Raw genomic sequence first — 14,439 nt, 5'->3', positions numbered from 1 at the left:
TTCGGGGCAGGGTCCTCTCCTCCTGTATCACTGTCGGTATTAGTCTGTCATTTGCAATTCCAATTTAATGTACAGAGCTGCGTAATATGTTGGCGCTATATAAATCCTGTTTATTATTATTATTATTAATAATAATAATAATAATAATAATAATAATATAAGTATGGGAACCTGCTTCCACATATTCACCTTCCTTCCACCCCAATATAAACCCAGTGCTTGGCCTCCTCTTCTGGCCAAGTGATAATGTTAACTGCTGTGCAAAGCTATCACAAAACCTGGGAAATCTACATCTGTAACCAGGACATTGGACTGGTGGGGTGCATGGAATTCATTTAATTTTTTTTCAATCCTTCATCTTAAGGATTTTTATTTGTATGGCAAAAACTGGACTTTAACTTGGGAGTTTTGCTTTGTCAGTGCCATAACCCATCGCAACCAACCTGATGTCAGTTTTTACCTTTTAATTTACCTATGAATACTTACAATTTAATTGCTTTCTTTTAACTATTGCCTTTTGCAATGCCATAATAAATAAGTCCAATGGAGTGGAAATTTTGCAGATATTTGCAAGCCTGGATGCTGTGCTCTAGTTTTCAGAAATCTATGTACATATGTCAGATAATAGTTGCCAAAAAGGCTAGTACTGGCGTGTACAGTGGTCATCCAACATTATTTATCAATCCACCATGGCTGATTAATGAATGACCATTTGCACTCCTATGAGGTAGAGCACAGTGGGTGTCTCTGGCTTGTTGTCCCCCCTCTCCTTTCCATAGAAGAGAACGGTGCTGTGTGTATGATGCTCATTAGTTTATCTGTCACTAGAAATTATCATAAAAGATCTGTCATTCATTGGATGTTTATGTGAGGCTTCGGCTATTCTGTTCCCAAAAGCCATATAAAATCTAGATGAATATGTATTGTTGCAGCATGTCTTCCTGCTAAAGCCTAATTAGCACAGAAATAGGTACACTGGTCACCAGAAAGCTGTCAGGATCTCATATAGAAAAGTTAACAGCACACTTAAAAAAAAACTGTAAGAAGGTCACAATAATAGAAGTTATCCACATGTATTAAACAAACACAGCAATACAGGTTGCTAAAGCACAGTAATAAAACACACAAAAACATAAAATAATGCAGTAAATATGCACAATATACAGTACATGGACAATCCTCCTCCATGCAGCACATACACAAAGATGGTAGCCAGTTGATGTAGAACTGGTAAAAGTTATTTAAACTTGAAAATTGCTCTGATAAAACCTCCAAAATACAAGAGACACACAACACATACAATTGTAGATAATATCTACAGTCATAATATACTAAAATAAGGATCCACATAAAACATATCAGTAAATGTAAAGTGCAAACTATGCCTGGTGACTGCAGCATTTATGTACAGGCTGAACATAAATACTTAGTATTATTTAATGTCAAAGTTTAAATGGCCTTTCTTTGGCCATGCAGTATAAAGAAGCAGCAAATATTTACAATGATCTTCCTTAATTTGGACATTTGAAGACAGGAATATAGAAGCTGCAGTTGATAGCTGCTTGGTTGCAGGCTCCAGAACTTTCACTCTCATCCTAGTATTCCTAGAGTCATTGACCTGGATGCTTCCAGTAAAACCGTGCTCTGGATCATTGACTATATAGGTTGCTACTAGAGTCAAGCTGATAGTTCCACAGCCGGCACCATTAAACAATAGACAAAGACTTCTCCTATTTTTCTGTCCAGGATCAGTGCATACAAATATAACATCAAACTGAGAAATATGCATATTTTGTAGGTACATATCTGCTCCCTGTCTTGGAAAAGTGTGTAGGGGACAAAATCCTGCTGTAAGTTATGGCAGTATAGATTGCATTCAATGTTGTAACACTAGAAAAGCTATGCTCCTTCTACCTGCTGTGGGTGCAAATCATGATAAATCACAAGTACCTTGCTCTGACTATAGAGAATTTCAGGCAGGTAAAGTCCAGGCAGGTTTGCGCACAGGGTGATGATTGCACACATGCAAGTCTCTGATTTTTTTCCCAATATCAGTAAGGAATCGCTAATGCTTGTATAATCCAAGATAACTCTACATATCAAAAACTGTATGAAAAAAATTTATAGAACCCTGTGATGATAAATGTGCACCATATGTATAAACAGATTTTTAAGGAGGCTACCAGAGACCCTCATTCTGATTTGGAGCCTTGTGTGCAATATAGATGACCCCCCCCCCCCCCTCCTAAACCTATTAATAAACTGAGGTCTGATCCTTGAAACATTGAGATCATAGAGGCTCCTCATACAATAATGATCATATATCCATTTAAGATTTTTCCAACAATTGACCCTTCAAGTAAAATATTTACCTTTTCCAGGAACAAAACATACAACTTCAAGATAGCTTGTTCTCCTATAGGATAAAGCTGGATGCTCATTCTTTTCCCTAAATATTTTCAGATACATTGATTTGGAATAAACAGACTATGATTCACAACACCTATAAATTAGCACCTGGATTTTACCTACAAAATATTTTATTAGGCTTATTTAATAAGGAAAAGAGCTACTTTCAAAGTGCTGCACTCCTTAACAACTAATCCAAATGTCTGCTTTGATGATCTGATTTGATTATGCTGAAACCTAATTGGTTTGTATTGCACTTTGTATTGCTTTACCCTAATATAAAAACCTGTATCTGTTTGAAGCCTTTACATAATATTTAAAAAAACAAATCTGTAGGTTAAATCACAAATACAATTAAAAAAGTGATAATAGGAAAAGTTGGACATACAATGGTTTCTACTCCGTATGAAGCAATAGTCTTTGGGGTGGTGGAAGCCCATTCCATGTCTGGGCCCCCTATCAGAGCATGCTGTATGGAAAGGGACCCCTCATGTCAATGGCAAGAATTAAATGGGAGTTTGGACACACCCCCATGGAGCTCCATTGAAGACTCCGTCCACTCTATGACATCGCCGGTGGAGTGAGCTGCACATGTGGCCAACTTGTAGATCTCACCTGGAGTTAGGATATTGCTCCACATGTTAAAGTCAGAGATTTCACCTACAAAGGCTTGGGTAGCATCAAATCTTCCTCCCAATGTGTCCTAATTAATGGAAGGACAGTTTAGTTTTATGCAGGGTAAACTCTTGTATATAAAAAGCAGTGCAACAATGATGACTGTCATGGATCTTTAGTGTACTTGTTAATAGAAACCATAAATGTAGACATTGACATTACTTTACTAAAGTGGAACAGATCCACTTTAAAATGAATTTTTACTTATACTAGTATCTAGTCATCACAATTTCACTTCATTCACTAGGCTAAGACTGTATAGTTTAGAATGTACTTTGCATGACATTGTATGAAGCCCTTTTATTAGCTTTAGATATTCTATTAAAGCAGACCTAAACTCAAAATGTTTACTTTACATAAAAAAAGTAGACAACCCTGTAAAAAAAAGGCTATAGAACCTTCCCTTCCAGTCTTGATCGCCGCAGCAATCAAGACTGAGTGGGAGTGCAGAGCCTCCCACTAAACCTACGCAAGCTCTTTCTGAGCATGCCTGGGACATTTTCCTCACTAAGACCCAGCGCCATCAATGGATCTGCGGGATTCAAGGTAAGTGTGATTTTTTTTTCCACTTTAGTTCCGCTTTAAATGGTTGGGTAAAGCAACAGAACTTCAGAACAAATTGTCTGTAAGTGCAAAATAGTTTGTAGGACCCCAACTTTATTCTTGCAGGCGCTTTAAACTGCTTACTTCATGGGTGGAAAGGGGGTCAGGGTATGTTAATATATATAATGTATCTCTGAATGCATACAATGATAATTACAGGTGAGAATGAAGGTCAACATAGTCCTAACAAATGGTTATTTGTGCTTGCACAACCTGATGTTCTTCAACAGCAAAAAGGGACCTGGCTAAGGGCTGATTAATTACCTGTGCAAGTGTCTCCAAGTTCATTGAGTTGATCTTTGCCTGTAATGTCCTCAGGACAATATTACTACCTGGGGTACTTTTAGTAAATGAAAGTACCTTGCAAAGTTACTTGAGTGTGGGCATACAACACAGTTCCAGCAGTAGATGCCCCCTAGATAGCAGCCATTGAACCCCTGTCTGTGAAATAGGCAAATTTCACCTCATTTCTAAAAGCAGCTTCATCATTTTCAATGTGATATTCATACCTGTTCCTGTCCCAAGACAAAAACTCCACCAGGCTTTATTGGATGCCAAGCAGCCAGGTTTTCCCCATTTCCTCGCCTCACACCATCCAGATAAGATTCCCAAACACCATCTCTGGTTGACCAAGTGACACAGATGTGATGCCACTTAGCATCATTGATGGCCAGTGGTAGTGTAGCAGCCTGTATATAAAATAAAAGATATTATAAGGATATTTTATGTTGTAGACCAAATTATACTACAAGAAGTAGGGTTCATGTTAATACTCCTACACATTTGCTGTCATATATTTAGACTAAATTATTATTAGTTTGGTCTACTAGACATGTATAAACAACCTAAAGGTAATTCTTTTATATTTTTCTTTCCTCCTTTACATTTTCAACCTATTGATGGCATTGTACTTCTCTAGGCAATGCAGGTAGATCATGAATGGTGGGAAGGGATAAGGCCATTTAGCAAATTCTAATGGTAGATCACTAAACAACCAACTCAGATTGACCTCTGTTATTTATTATGGAAGAGGACACAACACTGCTTGTTTGTTTTCTCATAGAAACTGAAAAGTGCTCTATGTACAGCGCTTGATCATTTTACTGTTTTAGTAATAGTAATAGTAATAGCTTAAGATTTAGGGTCCTTCTCAGGCACCGGAACACTGAACTGAAGACAAGCTCAGACACTAGTAGGCTACAATGTTCTCTGCACTTGTTTTATAATTTATGTGGACTTGATTTTTTCAGTTTATGCTTTATGCACGCCTATGAGGTTCTCTTGGCCCAGTGTGTCAGTATAGTTACAATCACCTTCTAAGATATGCACACTCCTATAGGTTGACTTACAAATGCCAGGAGGAGGTCACATGGGATGGTTTAATCTAAACTGTTGGCCTTCTTTTGAAAATTTCTTTGCTCCATTCTTTGGTTTACGCACACTGGACAAAAGCCTCATGTTATACAAAAATCAACACTTTGTGGCTCCTCTAAAAAGGACACTAAATCTACAAAGTAAGCACCACTTACAACAGTTGTATTGTATAGAGCAGTTTAGTAATTTTCCCAAAAAAGTACATTAGTTGAAAAATGTAAAAGGTTGATTATAAACTTTTATCCATCCTAGTATCCTTATCTCTTTACATTTTTGAAACCTAACATTACCTTATCATTAATAAGCAATTCCATTGGGTTGTTGCCCCATTCGATAAGCACCACTTCATTGGCTTGGCCGGGAACAGAGTATGAGAAGGGCGTTCCCACACCAGGAGATGAATTAGACTTCAGCCACAAGCAGATGGTGAATGCGAAAATCTCATGGTGAAGAGTCCTTTTGACTTTGGCATACATGTAATTTGTTCTGAGAGGGAAACTGACTCTGAAGTCATTGGACTTCTTGTCAGCTTTATGTCCTGTTGAATAGGATAAAGAATGAGGAAGAACTGGTTTGTTATTCAGCCTTAAACAAATATCATCAAATACAACAGTAGGTAGAGATATTTCTAACTCTTTGTTCAGTAATCAAGTATGAATTGCTGTCTAGTTAATAGTTAAACCGTTGTGGTAGATAATTGACTTTTCATGACATAGAATTACAGTGGCTACTGATGTGCAGAAGAGATATACAGAAGTTTTACATGTTAGTTCACCGACATTTTTAATATTGTATTAAAATTAAGGTCAAAGTATTTTTGAAGAATTGAGGGTTCCCTTTCTTTTAGCTGCATTTATGTAAACCCCGCTGTATTTTTACAGTCCCACCGGGGACAGACATCATTGTTGAAAGAAGAGTACTTGTTCTGAGCTTTAGCTAACCATTGGGGCTCTGGGATTTCTTTTCATGCATTAAATGCTTTTCTTATATGTAAAGTTTAACAGCCTAGAGGTGTTAAACAGCTATTATAGTTTACCTTCCAGTTTTACACTGCATGGCTAAAAAAGTCCCCAAGTCTGTAGGAACAGTTTTATGATTGGGAGTTGCCTCAGTTGGTTGTGTTAGGTCCAAAACAAGGTCAGCTGACTACTTGAATATCCAGAATTACTAGATTTTTCAATGGATTTTATTAGATTTCCATAAACTACTTCTGATCACTGCATTCAACATTTATGTAAGAATAGCCATTTTGGTAACTGGCAGTCCATGTCTCATTTTTAAAAACAAAAGTAACTTTCGTTATTTTGTTATGAGGGCTATAACGGGCTTGTAGTTTACAACCCCAGCCCTTTGCTATATGCACATCTACTGTATAATGTTACTAATTTGCTAGTTTGGAATTTGCTTAAAGAAGATATCAGTGTCTAATCAGAGTTTCTTTTTAGCTCTTGTGAGTTCCATAGCTTTAAGTTGCATTTTGTCATGTTAGAGGACATGTTCCCACTATGGCAAGGCACTGCGTTTTTGAAGATGCAGCGCATTTGGATGGAGCACTTTTAAAAACACAGTGACTTAACAAGATGCATTCAGGGTGACATTGTGTTTTGTGCATTGCATTAAATTCACACATTTCTGCACATTGTTTGCATTCATGCAGTGCCCTATTGGGAATGAACTTAAGAAGGAATCCTCAGTTTTAAGCTGCTGCTCTAATAATGTAATTGTAGTAATAAAAGTGAGCACTCAAACATCATTACCACTCACTGCCATGGGATTTTAAGGGCAGGACTTTTATTATTATTTTATTATATTATATTATTTTATATTATATTATATTATATATTTTATATTATTTTATTATATTATTTTTATTATAGGATGTTAAGGACCTTCTCATTTAATATTTTTAATCATTTTTTTCTGGCAATGTGTCTGAATGGCAAGGTCATAGAGCCATCGCTACTACAACAGTACACAGACAAAACTACTGTTGTAGCACCATTGCTCAGCCTGTAGAGCTTATATTGTCATCATCACTTTTCACAAGTCCATCAATACTTAATACCAAGTATAGTAATTTTTATAAATTTTAGATTCATTAAATAAAAATATTTCTTCCTTTAGAACAATGCCTTGCACATATTTAATTAGTTGTCATTCAAAATGATCATTACTGATCATTTTGGGGACAATGGACACAAATCAGCTTTCTGCAGATAGCTTGTACTGTTCTATAGATAAGAGGGGGAATGGGGGATTTTGGCCTGCAATACTTCTTGTTACTGGATGGTCATTGAATGATTCGGTGTGGCAAATCACTAAATAATGTCTTGGGACGCCACTATTTATTATTGCATTCAGTATAAAAAATAAAGGGAAGCATCTGGCAGCCTACTATACCTGTTAATGTCAAGTATAGTAATGTTGGATTGAAACTCAATTTTGGAACTCAATTGGATCACTCAATTTTCAAGTTTAAATCCAAGATCAAAATAGCTCCAGTTCTCATAATACCTATTCAGATATAGGACAGTATATTGTATGAAAAGAAATGGAAAACTCTCCTGTCCCAATCCTCCAAACGTAAACTCTGCCGAATATGGCATTCCCTGTACAACTGTTTACTTTTGGAGGATTGGGAGAGAAGAGTTTTCCATTTCTGTGAAAACCTTTCCTTCCATATACTGTCCCATCTCGTATCGTTTTTATGAGAACTGGCAAGTAGAACTTAAAAGAGGGGTTGCAGGAGGTGTCATGAAGGGCTTACTTAAAAGTTGGTTCTATTGATTTAGCACAATAAAAAATATGTGACTCCCATATGTCTTGAAAAAGCAGCACAATGTCTCTGAAACGCGTCAATTTATGAAAGCTTCTGGGTGATATAAAGAATAAATAATATTGAATATTGTTATTAGAAGAGATTATATTGATATATCCAGAACCTTTGGGAGCTCTGGAATAAACATCACATGAGATTATTGCTGATTCATTTATTCTGACTTTGCTGCACAACTGTTTTTGCAATTGTTTTTATTGATGTAAAAAAAGTATATTTTTTATTATTATTGGAGTAATCTAAAGTATTTGATTGTCTGAAAAATTCCTATGGTTTCAGGGGGAAACTGTAATTATAAAAGATCTGTATGCTTCAGTAGAGGAATAGGACATTATGATTGCTGCCCTATCTGGACTTAGTCTATATAGTGTTGACCATTCTACACCTAAATATCAGTTTTAGTGGACTGGCCCTTTAATATAATATATACAGTATGTATTTAGATATTTAGTGATCTTTCAGCATTAAACACCTTTTCTCCAGTCTTACCCTTTTCATTGCTGTTTATGGTTGTGTCCATCTTGTGTCGTGATAGGTCTTCATGTGTTTGGTCATGTGTTTGGTCATGTTCTTTAGTATGCGGTTCTGAGCTGTTGTGTTTCTCATGGATTTGATGTTCTAGGATACTGATCTTCTTTTGTAAGGTATCTTTCAGTGAAGTTGAAAAGAGAGAAGAGTTTCTGTTTCTCTGAAAAGAAGCAATAATATCTCATAGTAACCAATGCAGGCTATAGCTTGAAGACATATTTTAGGGTAAGGAAACTATAACAAAGTGAAGAACTTTTGAAATAACAGCAGTGGTCACTCTGCAGAGGTCTGACAGTGAGAGCTGGAGATCACAATGGGGGGAATATATGTCCAACTCCAGAGAGGCCACTGCTTCTTCATAATATTCACTGCTTCAGCAAATATCGTTTCTAAGGCATGGTAACAGGGGTCAGACTCATCCACCCAAGTAGAAGAATAAGATGCGAACACTGTATGGCACTGAGAACCCACCTACATGCTGGCAATGGAGGAAAGCCCAGACTGCCAGGGGATTGAGGCATTAGGTAGTGAAGAAATTACACTTTCCTCATCATTCCGTCAACAAAACAACCATTAAACATTAGCAGTGTAGAGCAAGCTGGGACCCCATTGTTAAGATAAAACTGTATAGTCTTCAAACGCTCCTAAATAAATAAAATAGTTCAATATTAATGTATATTTATCTTTTATTGTAAGAATAAATATTGGGTGTACCCATGACATTGGTTTTACAGAACATTCTGGGGTTTTAAAGGCTGAGACCATATTAAACATAATGTATTGTGTGTATACAATACATTTGAGAGCTGACGCTAGGTGTAATAAAACAAATGCTATAACAAACAACCAAATCTCCTATTTAGGCCAGCAAAAGGTGAAACAGAAAGAAAATTCGCTTTTGAAAAGAATACCCAAATAAGTGCAAAACAAATTTAACCTGAATCATAATGCTAAATGAAATTGTAAAGTAAATATGCTCTACTCCTTTAGTAAATCAACCTCATTCTCAACATTTATTTGGAGATTTGGTCTCATCAGGAATAAAGGAACTCGCTTTTGGGCCACCAAAACAAAATCATTTGTTCAGAGAAGAACCCTTCTCAACAGACCATTAGCTTCATAAAACCCAAACACACAGAAAGATTTTTGTCACCGGTGCCATTAAATCTGGCTGAACCATTCCTCAATTGGCCTGATTTATTACAGCTCTCCAAGGCTGGACAGGGTACACGTTTTTCAGTGAAGCTGGTTGATCCAGCAAACCTGGAATGGATTTCTTCAAAGTAGTTTGCTATTACTTAGCAAATGTTTTCATTTCTTGACCAGATCCATTTCAGATTTGCTAGATCACACAGCTTCACTGATGAAAGTGTATCCTCTCCAGCCTTTAAGAGCTTTAAAAAAACAGGCCTAATATGTACACAACCGAATGACACGATTTTAAATATTTATTCTAATATGTAGTTATTCAGCTCTAGAGATGGCTGCACCAGGAAGTTCAGTCCCATGACTGAAATTCAATCTTTTAATGTTTTATTTTTAGTTATTTTGATATATCTGATGTTAGCAATGAATATTTATTTTGTAATCTTCCTATAGGATGGGTTCTAGGCTGCTTTGCATATGTTTATCAGACTAACCCTTTTTTTTGAAGCATGTGGTTACGAGTTTATTAGATGAAGCTCAAATTCTACATACAGCTTCATGAATCAGAGAAGTAACTCATCCCTCCATCTAGTCTGTTCAGATATAGAAGAGTCTTAATGAAATAATTATATAGTCTCTGAATAAAAAACAGCTTCCTAATCTTTTCAATGTAGCATTATGTAATAAATGTCTATTTGCAACATAAAACAAGAAGTAAATAAAAGCTTATAATAGAAATAAACACATAAAATTAAATAAATAAAAATCATAATAATTTACCCTAAAAATAAATCCAATAAATAATACAATTTTTCCATTTGCATTTGTCCATTGCATGTGTTGCCCAGTTATGTGTCGTAACTTTCTCAGTTAAAAGATGTTCTTCAGAGAAAAGTTAAACTCTTTTCACTTGTTTACAGATGGAACTGTTGAGTGATTAAGATCATACAGCCAATTACAGTTTATCTGTGCCTATTCATTCTAATTATGTTAAATCCTAATCAGACAGGGAAAGTAACTACCTAGTGGTTCACATACAGTTTCCAAGAGCCCTAAAGAATTTCCCTAGAAGTGCACAGTTATATAAATATTTTTTCAGATAAATCAAGCTCTGGGATTCCTATGCATTACTGATAGTCCCGAATGTAATGAACCATGTTCCTTACCAACAGTATATAAGAGGATAAAAAAAGTTCTCAACCTTGAAAGCTGATGTTGATATTTGCATAACTAAGCATCTCAGATTGTGCTCTCTAGGTATTTCACAGTGTATACTGGTAATAGTAGAAAACCATTGATGCCTGTGACCAAATCGGTTTTAGGCAAATTTAGAATCAGCACAAGTCTGAAAGCCAGTCTACAAGCCGGAAATCGGATCCAATTCTAGCAGATCAACAAGTATTTTTCTGTACTTGCTGGGTCTTTAATAGGATAAAGATTATAGGATACTACAGAAAATGCTTAACTATTCTGCTCTAAAAGCTTAGTTTGCTTTACTGAAGAAGCCTATAGTTAACAGACCTTATAGGATGAAGCTTAAGGTACATTACATCTAAATGAGTGAGAGACATGACTCATTCATCCAGCTACCCGGTTCAGATGGAATAAAGATTTCATAAAAGAAGAGATAGTCTCAAAGTAAAAAGCTTCTACATAACTTGTCATTGGTGCATTATGCATTAAATGTCTATTTGTAAAACAAAGGTTTTTTTATGCAAGTTTTAACATTACATTTTTGAAAATGTGTAAACTATAAATAAACGAATGAATTATTCAATGAATATCACCAAAACATTGTAACCTACCTTAAAAAAAACCTTGTAACCTTTTAAAAAAACTACCATGTTTATCCAAATTCTACACTGGGAAATATGCAAGTGGTATATGAATATGAAGGTAATGAATGTCTAAGCTCCATAAAGTTTTTTTTTGCTTTGTTTGTGATTAGCTCACAGTGAGGATTTTAGACAATAACTGACACTATGCTGCCTAACAATATGTTGAGACAAACATCTGTCCTAATTGCATTTATTAAAATAATGTTCGGACATACAAATTCAACTTAAGAACAAACCTACAATCCCCATGTATGTAACTCGGGGACTACCTGTATAGATCAAAATGGGGTAAGGACCTTTTTTAAAGGTGTATGTAATTAAGAAATGTACTACCTGATTTTTTTTTAATCCTGCACTAATGCTTTAACTCAACACATTTCAGTTGCCTGTTGCATTATAACCTTTGATGCCTTTGTAGAAACTATTTCCTGGTTTATATCAGAAAGGCACAAAAGAATGAAAAGTGCAGAAGTTCGAAACAGATTATATTATTTGAGCTGCAAAGTAAATGTATATGATAAGGCTTAATATACAGATTCACACTTTTTCCAAAGCCATAAAAGAAGTATGCCAAAAAATACCCCATTGGTTTGCTTATTATTCTGTCCTATAATACTTGTGGTCAACAGGAAATTGTAAACTATGGGACAATTTTAAATATGCATGAATCAGAGGAAAAAAATGTAGTTGATTATAGCCAGGCTTCTTTTATGACAGTAAGACGAATATAAAGGTACAATAACCTACAACAACCAATCAACAGCCATCGAATAAAAGAATGGATTAGCATCCAATGTTTTCTGCACTTAGGGTGTAATCCTTGCTATTGTCATTGTCAAATAAGCCAGTATATTCTATAAGCTTTAAATAGCTTGGAGGTATACAGGTAACGAATACAATGATATTTATTGGGACCCTATTGACTCATTATAAAAAATAAGGGCACATTACCTGCGAGTTATTTAATACTTAACCATCCTTTTTTTCTGCCTGAATGCTCTACACTTCTGAATATGTCAGGTACACAGTCCTCACCTCCATGCTGTGGTTCCTTATGTCATTAAGACTGCAGCAGAGAGAACCCTAAAATGCAAAGTGGGACTAGGCATCTAACCCTTGAGACAGATGCAGAATACATGTTAAGCAATGGTATGGGTAAGAATTAAAATACTTTTGCAGGGAGCATGTGCTTCTATATTAAATGAGGTGACAGGGACAAGTAAACATGTTTTGCCCTTTTGCTCCCTTCAGCTCTCGGTAGCAGAGGGTCATGACCTGGAGCTCACACGTTGCTGATAAGTTTCTGCTTACCTTGATGCAATAGCAATAGGTACCTAAGTGTCCAATTAACAAACACAAATCACATTGGAGAAGGGGAAAGTGTCACATGCTACCTGTCCCAAAAAGTACTGGGTATTTCGCTGTGCTCCTGGCAGCCAAAGATAGCAGCCAGGAACAAACAAAAGTTCAATCTGTATGTTGGGTTGGAAGTTAAATGAACCAGTAACCTTGTCCCCATGGATAATGCAAAGGTGACTTTCAGATGTTATAAAAAAAACCAAATCTTTTCAATATGTTAGTTAAAATACAAATTAATGAGATGATGAAAAACACTGACATTGATTGCAACATTAGAGTAGTAAATTACTCCTAATTAAAAAATACTGATTTTCACTTACTAAACTAAACAGAATGTTTTATTTTTTGTCCTTGTTGCTGTTAGGCTTTCATTTCTACTCCCTGTCTGGCAAACGTTTGTGACAAAGACAGAGAGTGAATCATTTCCAGACAGCAGTAAATGTGCATTGAAGTTCTAATCTCCACTCTATCCAAATGTAAAAACAAATGTTTTAGCTCAACATACAGTTTTACAATTTACAAATGTAAAGGTAAATACCTGTAAGTGCTCCAGTCTGTCTTTTAGTGACTCCAGCATTCTTTCCATCTGGGGAATTCCAGGTGTTGTCACTTCTGGTGGGTCTTCCATTGTGTTTGGTGGTGCACTTGGCTTGCGATAGGAGTCATGGGATGGCTGTTCCCGATACTCCCGGTGATTGACATGATGATATTCATGGTCTCTGATATGTCCATGAACATCTTCATGCCCGTGAGGGTGTTCTCTCTCATGGCCATGTTCTCGCTCATATCCATGCTCTCGTTCATGTCCATAGTCTCTTTCGTGTCTTTCTTCATATTCGTGTCCATGCTCTCTTTTGTGTCCATGTTCTCTCTCATGGTGTTCCCATTCATGACCATGCTCTCGTTCATGTCCTTCTTCCCATTCATGACCATGTTCCCTTTTGTGCCCATGCTCTCTTTCATGCCCATGTCCACTTTCATGGTTATGGCTACTTTCATGCCCAAAGGTTTCTTCATGTCCATGTTCCCTTTCTTGTCCATGTTCAGAAGAATGACTGTAGCCCTCTTCATGTACTCTGCTATGAGGGTACCCCTCACAACGACTTAGTTTTACAGTCAGTTCCCTAATGGTCTCCCTTTGATCTAAAATAGTCTCCTTTTGGTGAACCACTGTTTCACGAAGGTGAAGAATAGTTTCTTTGGCTTCTTCCTGCATGCCCACCCAATGCCCCCCTCCACCAGAGCTATGACGCTGCATGTTAGATTGGCAATCCATATCCAGAGGCATCGGGGTGCAGACAAATTTTGGAAGAGAGTACTCCCCCCAACATAAGTGTACCAAGAAGTTAAAGACTGTCAGAAAAAGCGAGAAAAGCTTCATGTTTTGCCAAAGAAGACACTCCTTTGTAGAAGATGGAATTTCTGTCCCTTTTTTGACTGCCTCTCTGTCTTGCTATGCCTAAATTGTCCTTCTTAATTCTTGAATGACATTCAGGGGATTTAAAAGTCTGATTGGCTGTGTTTCAGATGTCACCTCCCTCTGTAATGATGAAATCCTCTTCTGTTGTTATTTCATATCTACCTGGTTCTAGCAGCCTGGTCTGGAAATGGTATTAGGTGGAAGGCTAATGTTCTTAAATCCTCAGGATGCCCCACCTACAATCTTAGTGT

The 14,439-nt window shown here is 36.4% G+C and overlaps 1 protein-coding gene across 1 annotated transcript; it reads right to left on the bottom strand.

Annotated features, from left to right (window-relative positions):
- Positions 1-1,057: 1,057 nt before the first annotated feature.
- On the bottom strand, positions 1,058-14,369 carry LOC140340459 (neuronal pentraxin-2-like). Its single transcript, XM_072425675.1, has 5 exons — positions 13,307-14,369; positions 8,387-8,585; positions 5,352-5,599; positions 4,197-4,376; positions 1,058-3,112 (listed from the first exon to the last, which is right to left on the bottom strand). The coding sequence occupies exons 1-5, from the start codon at positions 14,147-14,149 to the stop codon at positions 2,903-2,905; spliced, it is 1,680 nt and encodes a 559-aa protein (XP_072281776.1). The 5' UTR covers positions 14,150-14,369; the 3' UTR covers positions 1,058-2,902.
- Positions 14,370-14,439: the final 70 nt, after the last annotated feature.

The sequence above is a fragment of the Pyxicephalus adspersus genome, chromosome 11, assembly GCF_032062135.1.
Source record: "Pyxicephalus adspersus chromosome 11, UCB_Pads_2.0, whole genome shotgun sequence".
NCBI classification, from domain to species: Eukaryota; Metazoa; Chordata; class Amphibia; order Anura; family Pyxicephalidae; genus Pyxicephalus; species Pyxicephalus adspersus.
The sequence above is the reverse complement of the archived record's forward strand: the minus strand, read 5'-3'. Positions and strand labels throughout refer to the sequence as shown.

Bases quoted from the DNA above. Each gene is read 5' to 3' on its own strand.
- LOC140340459 (XM_072425675.1), bottom strand. From the start codon at position 14,149: ATGAAGCTTTTCTCGCTTTTTCTGACAGTCTTTAACTTCTTGGTACAC. The intron at 5,600-8,386 runs GTAAGACTGGAG...CCTATTCAACAG, and splicing joins CATAAACAGCAATGAAAAGG to GACATAAAGCTGACAAGAAG. The intron at 3,113-4,196 runs GTATGAATATCA...TCCATTAATTAG, and splicing joins TTGTCTTGGGACAGGAACAG to GACACATTGGGAGGAAGATT.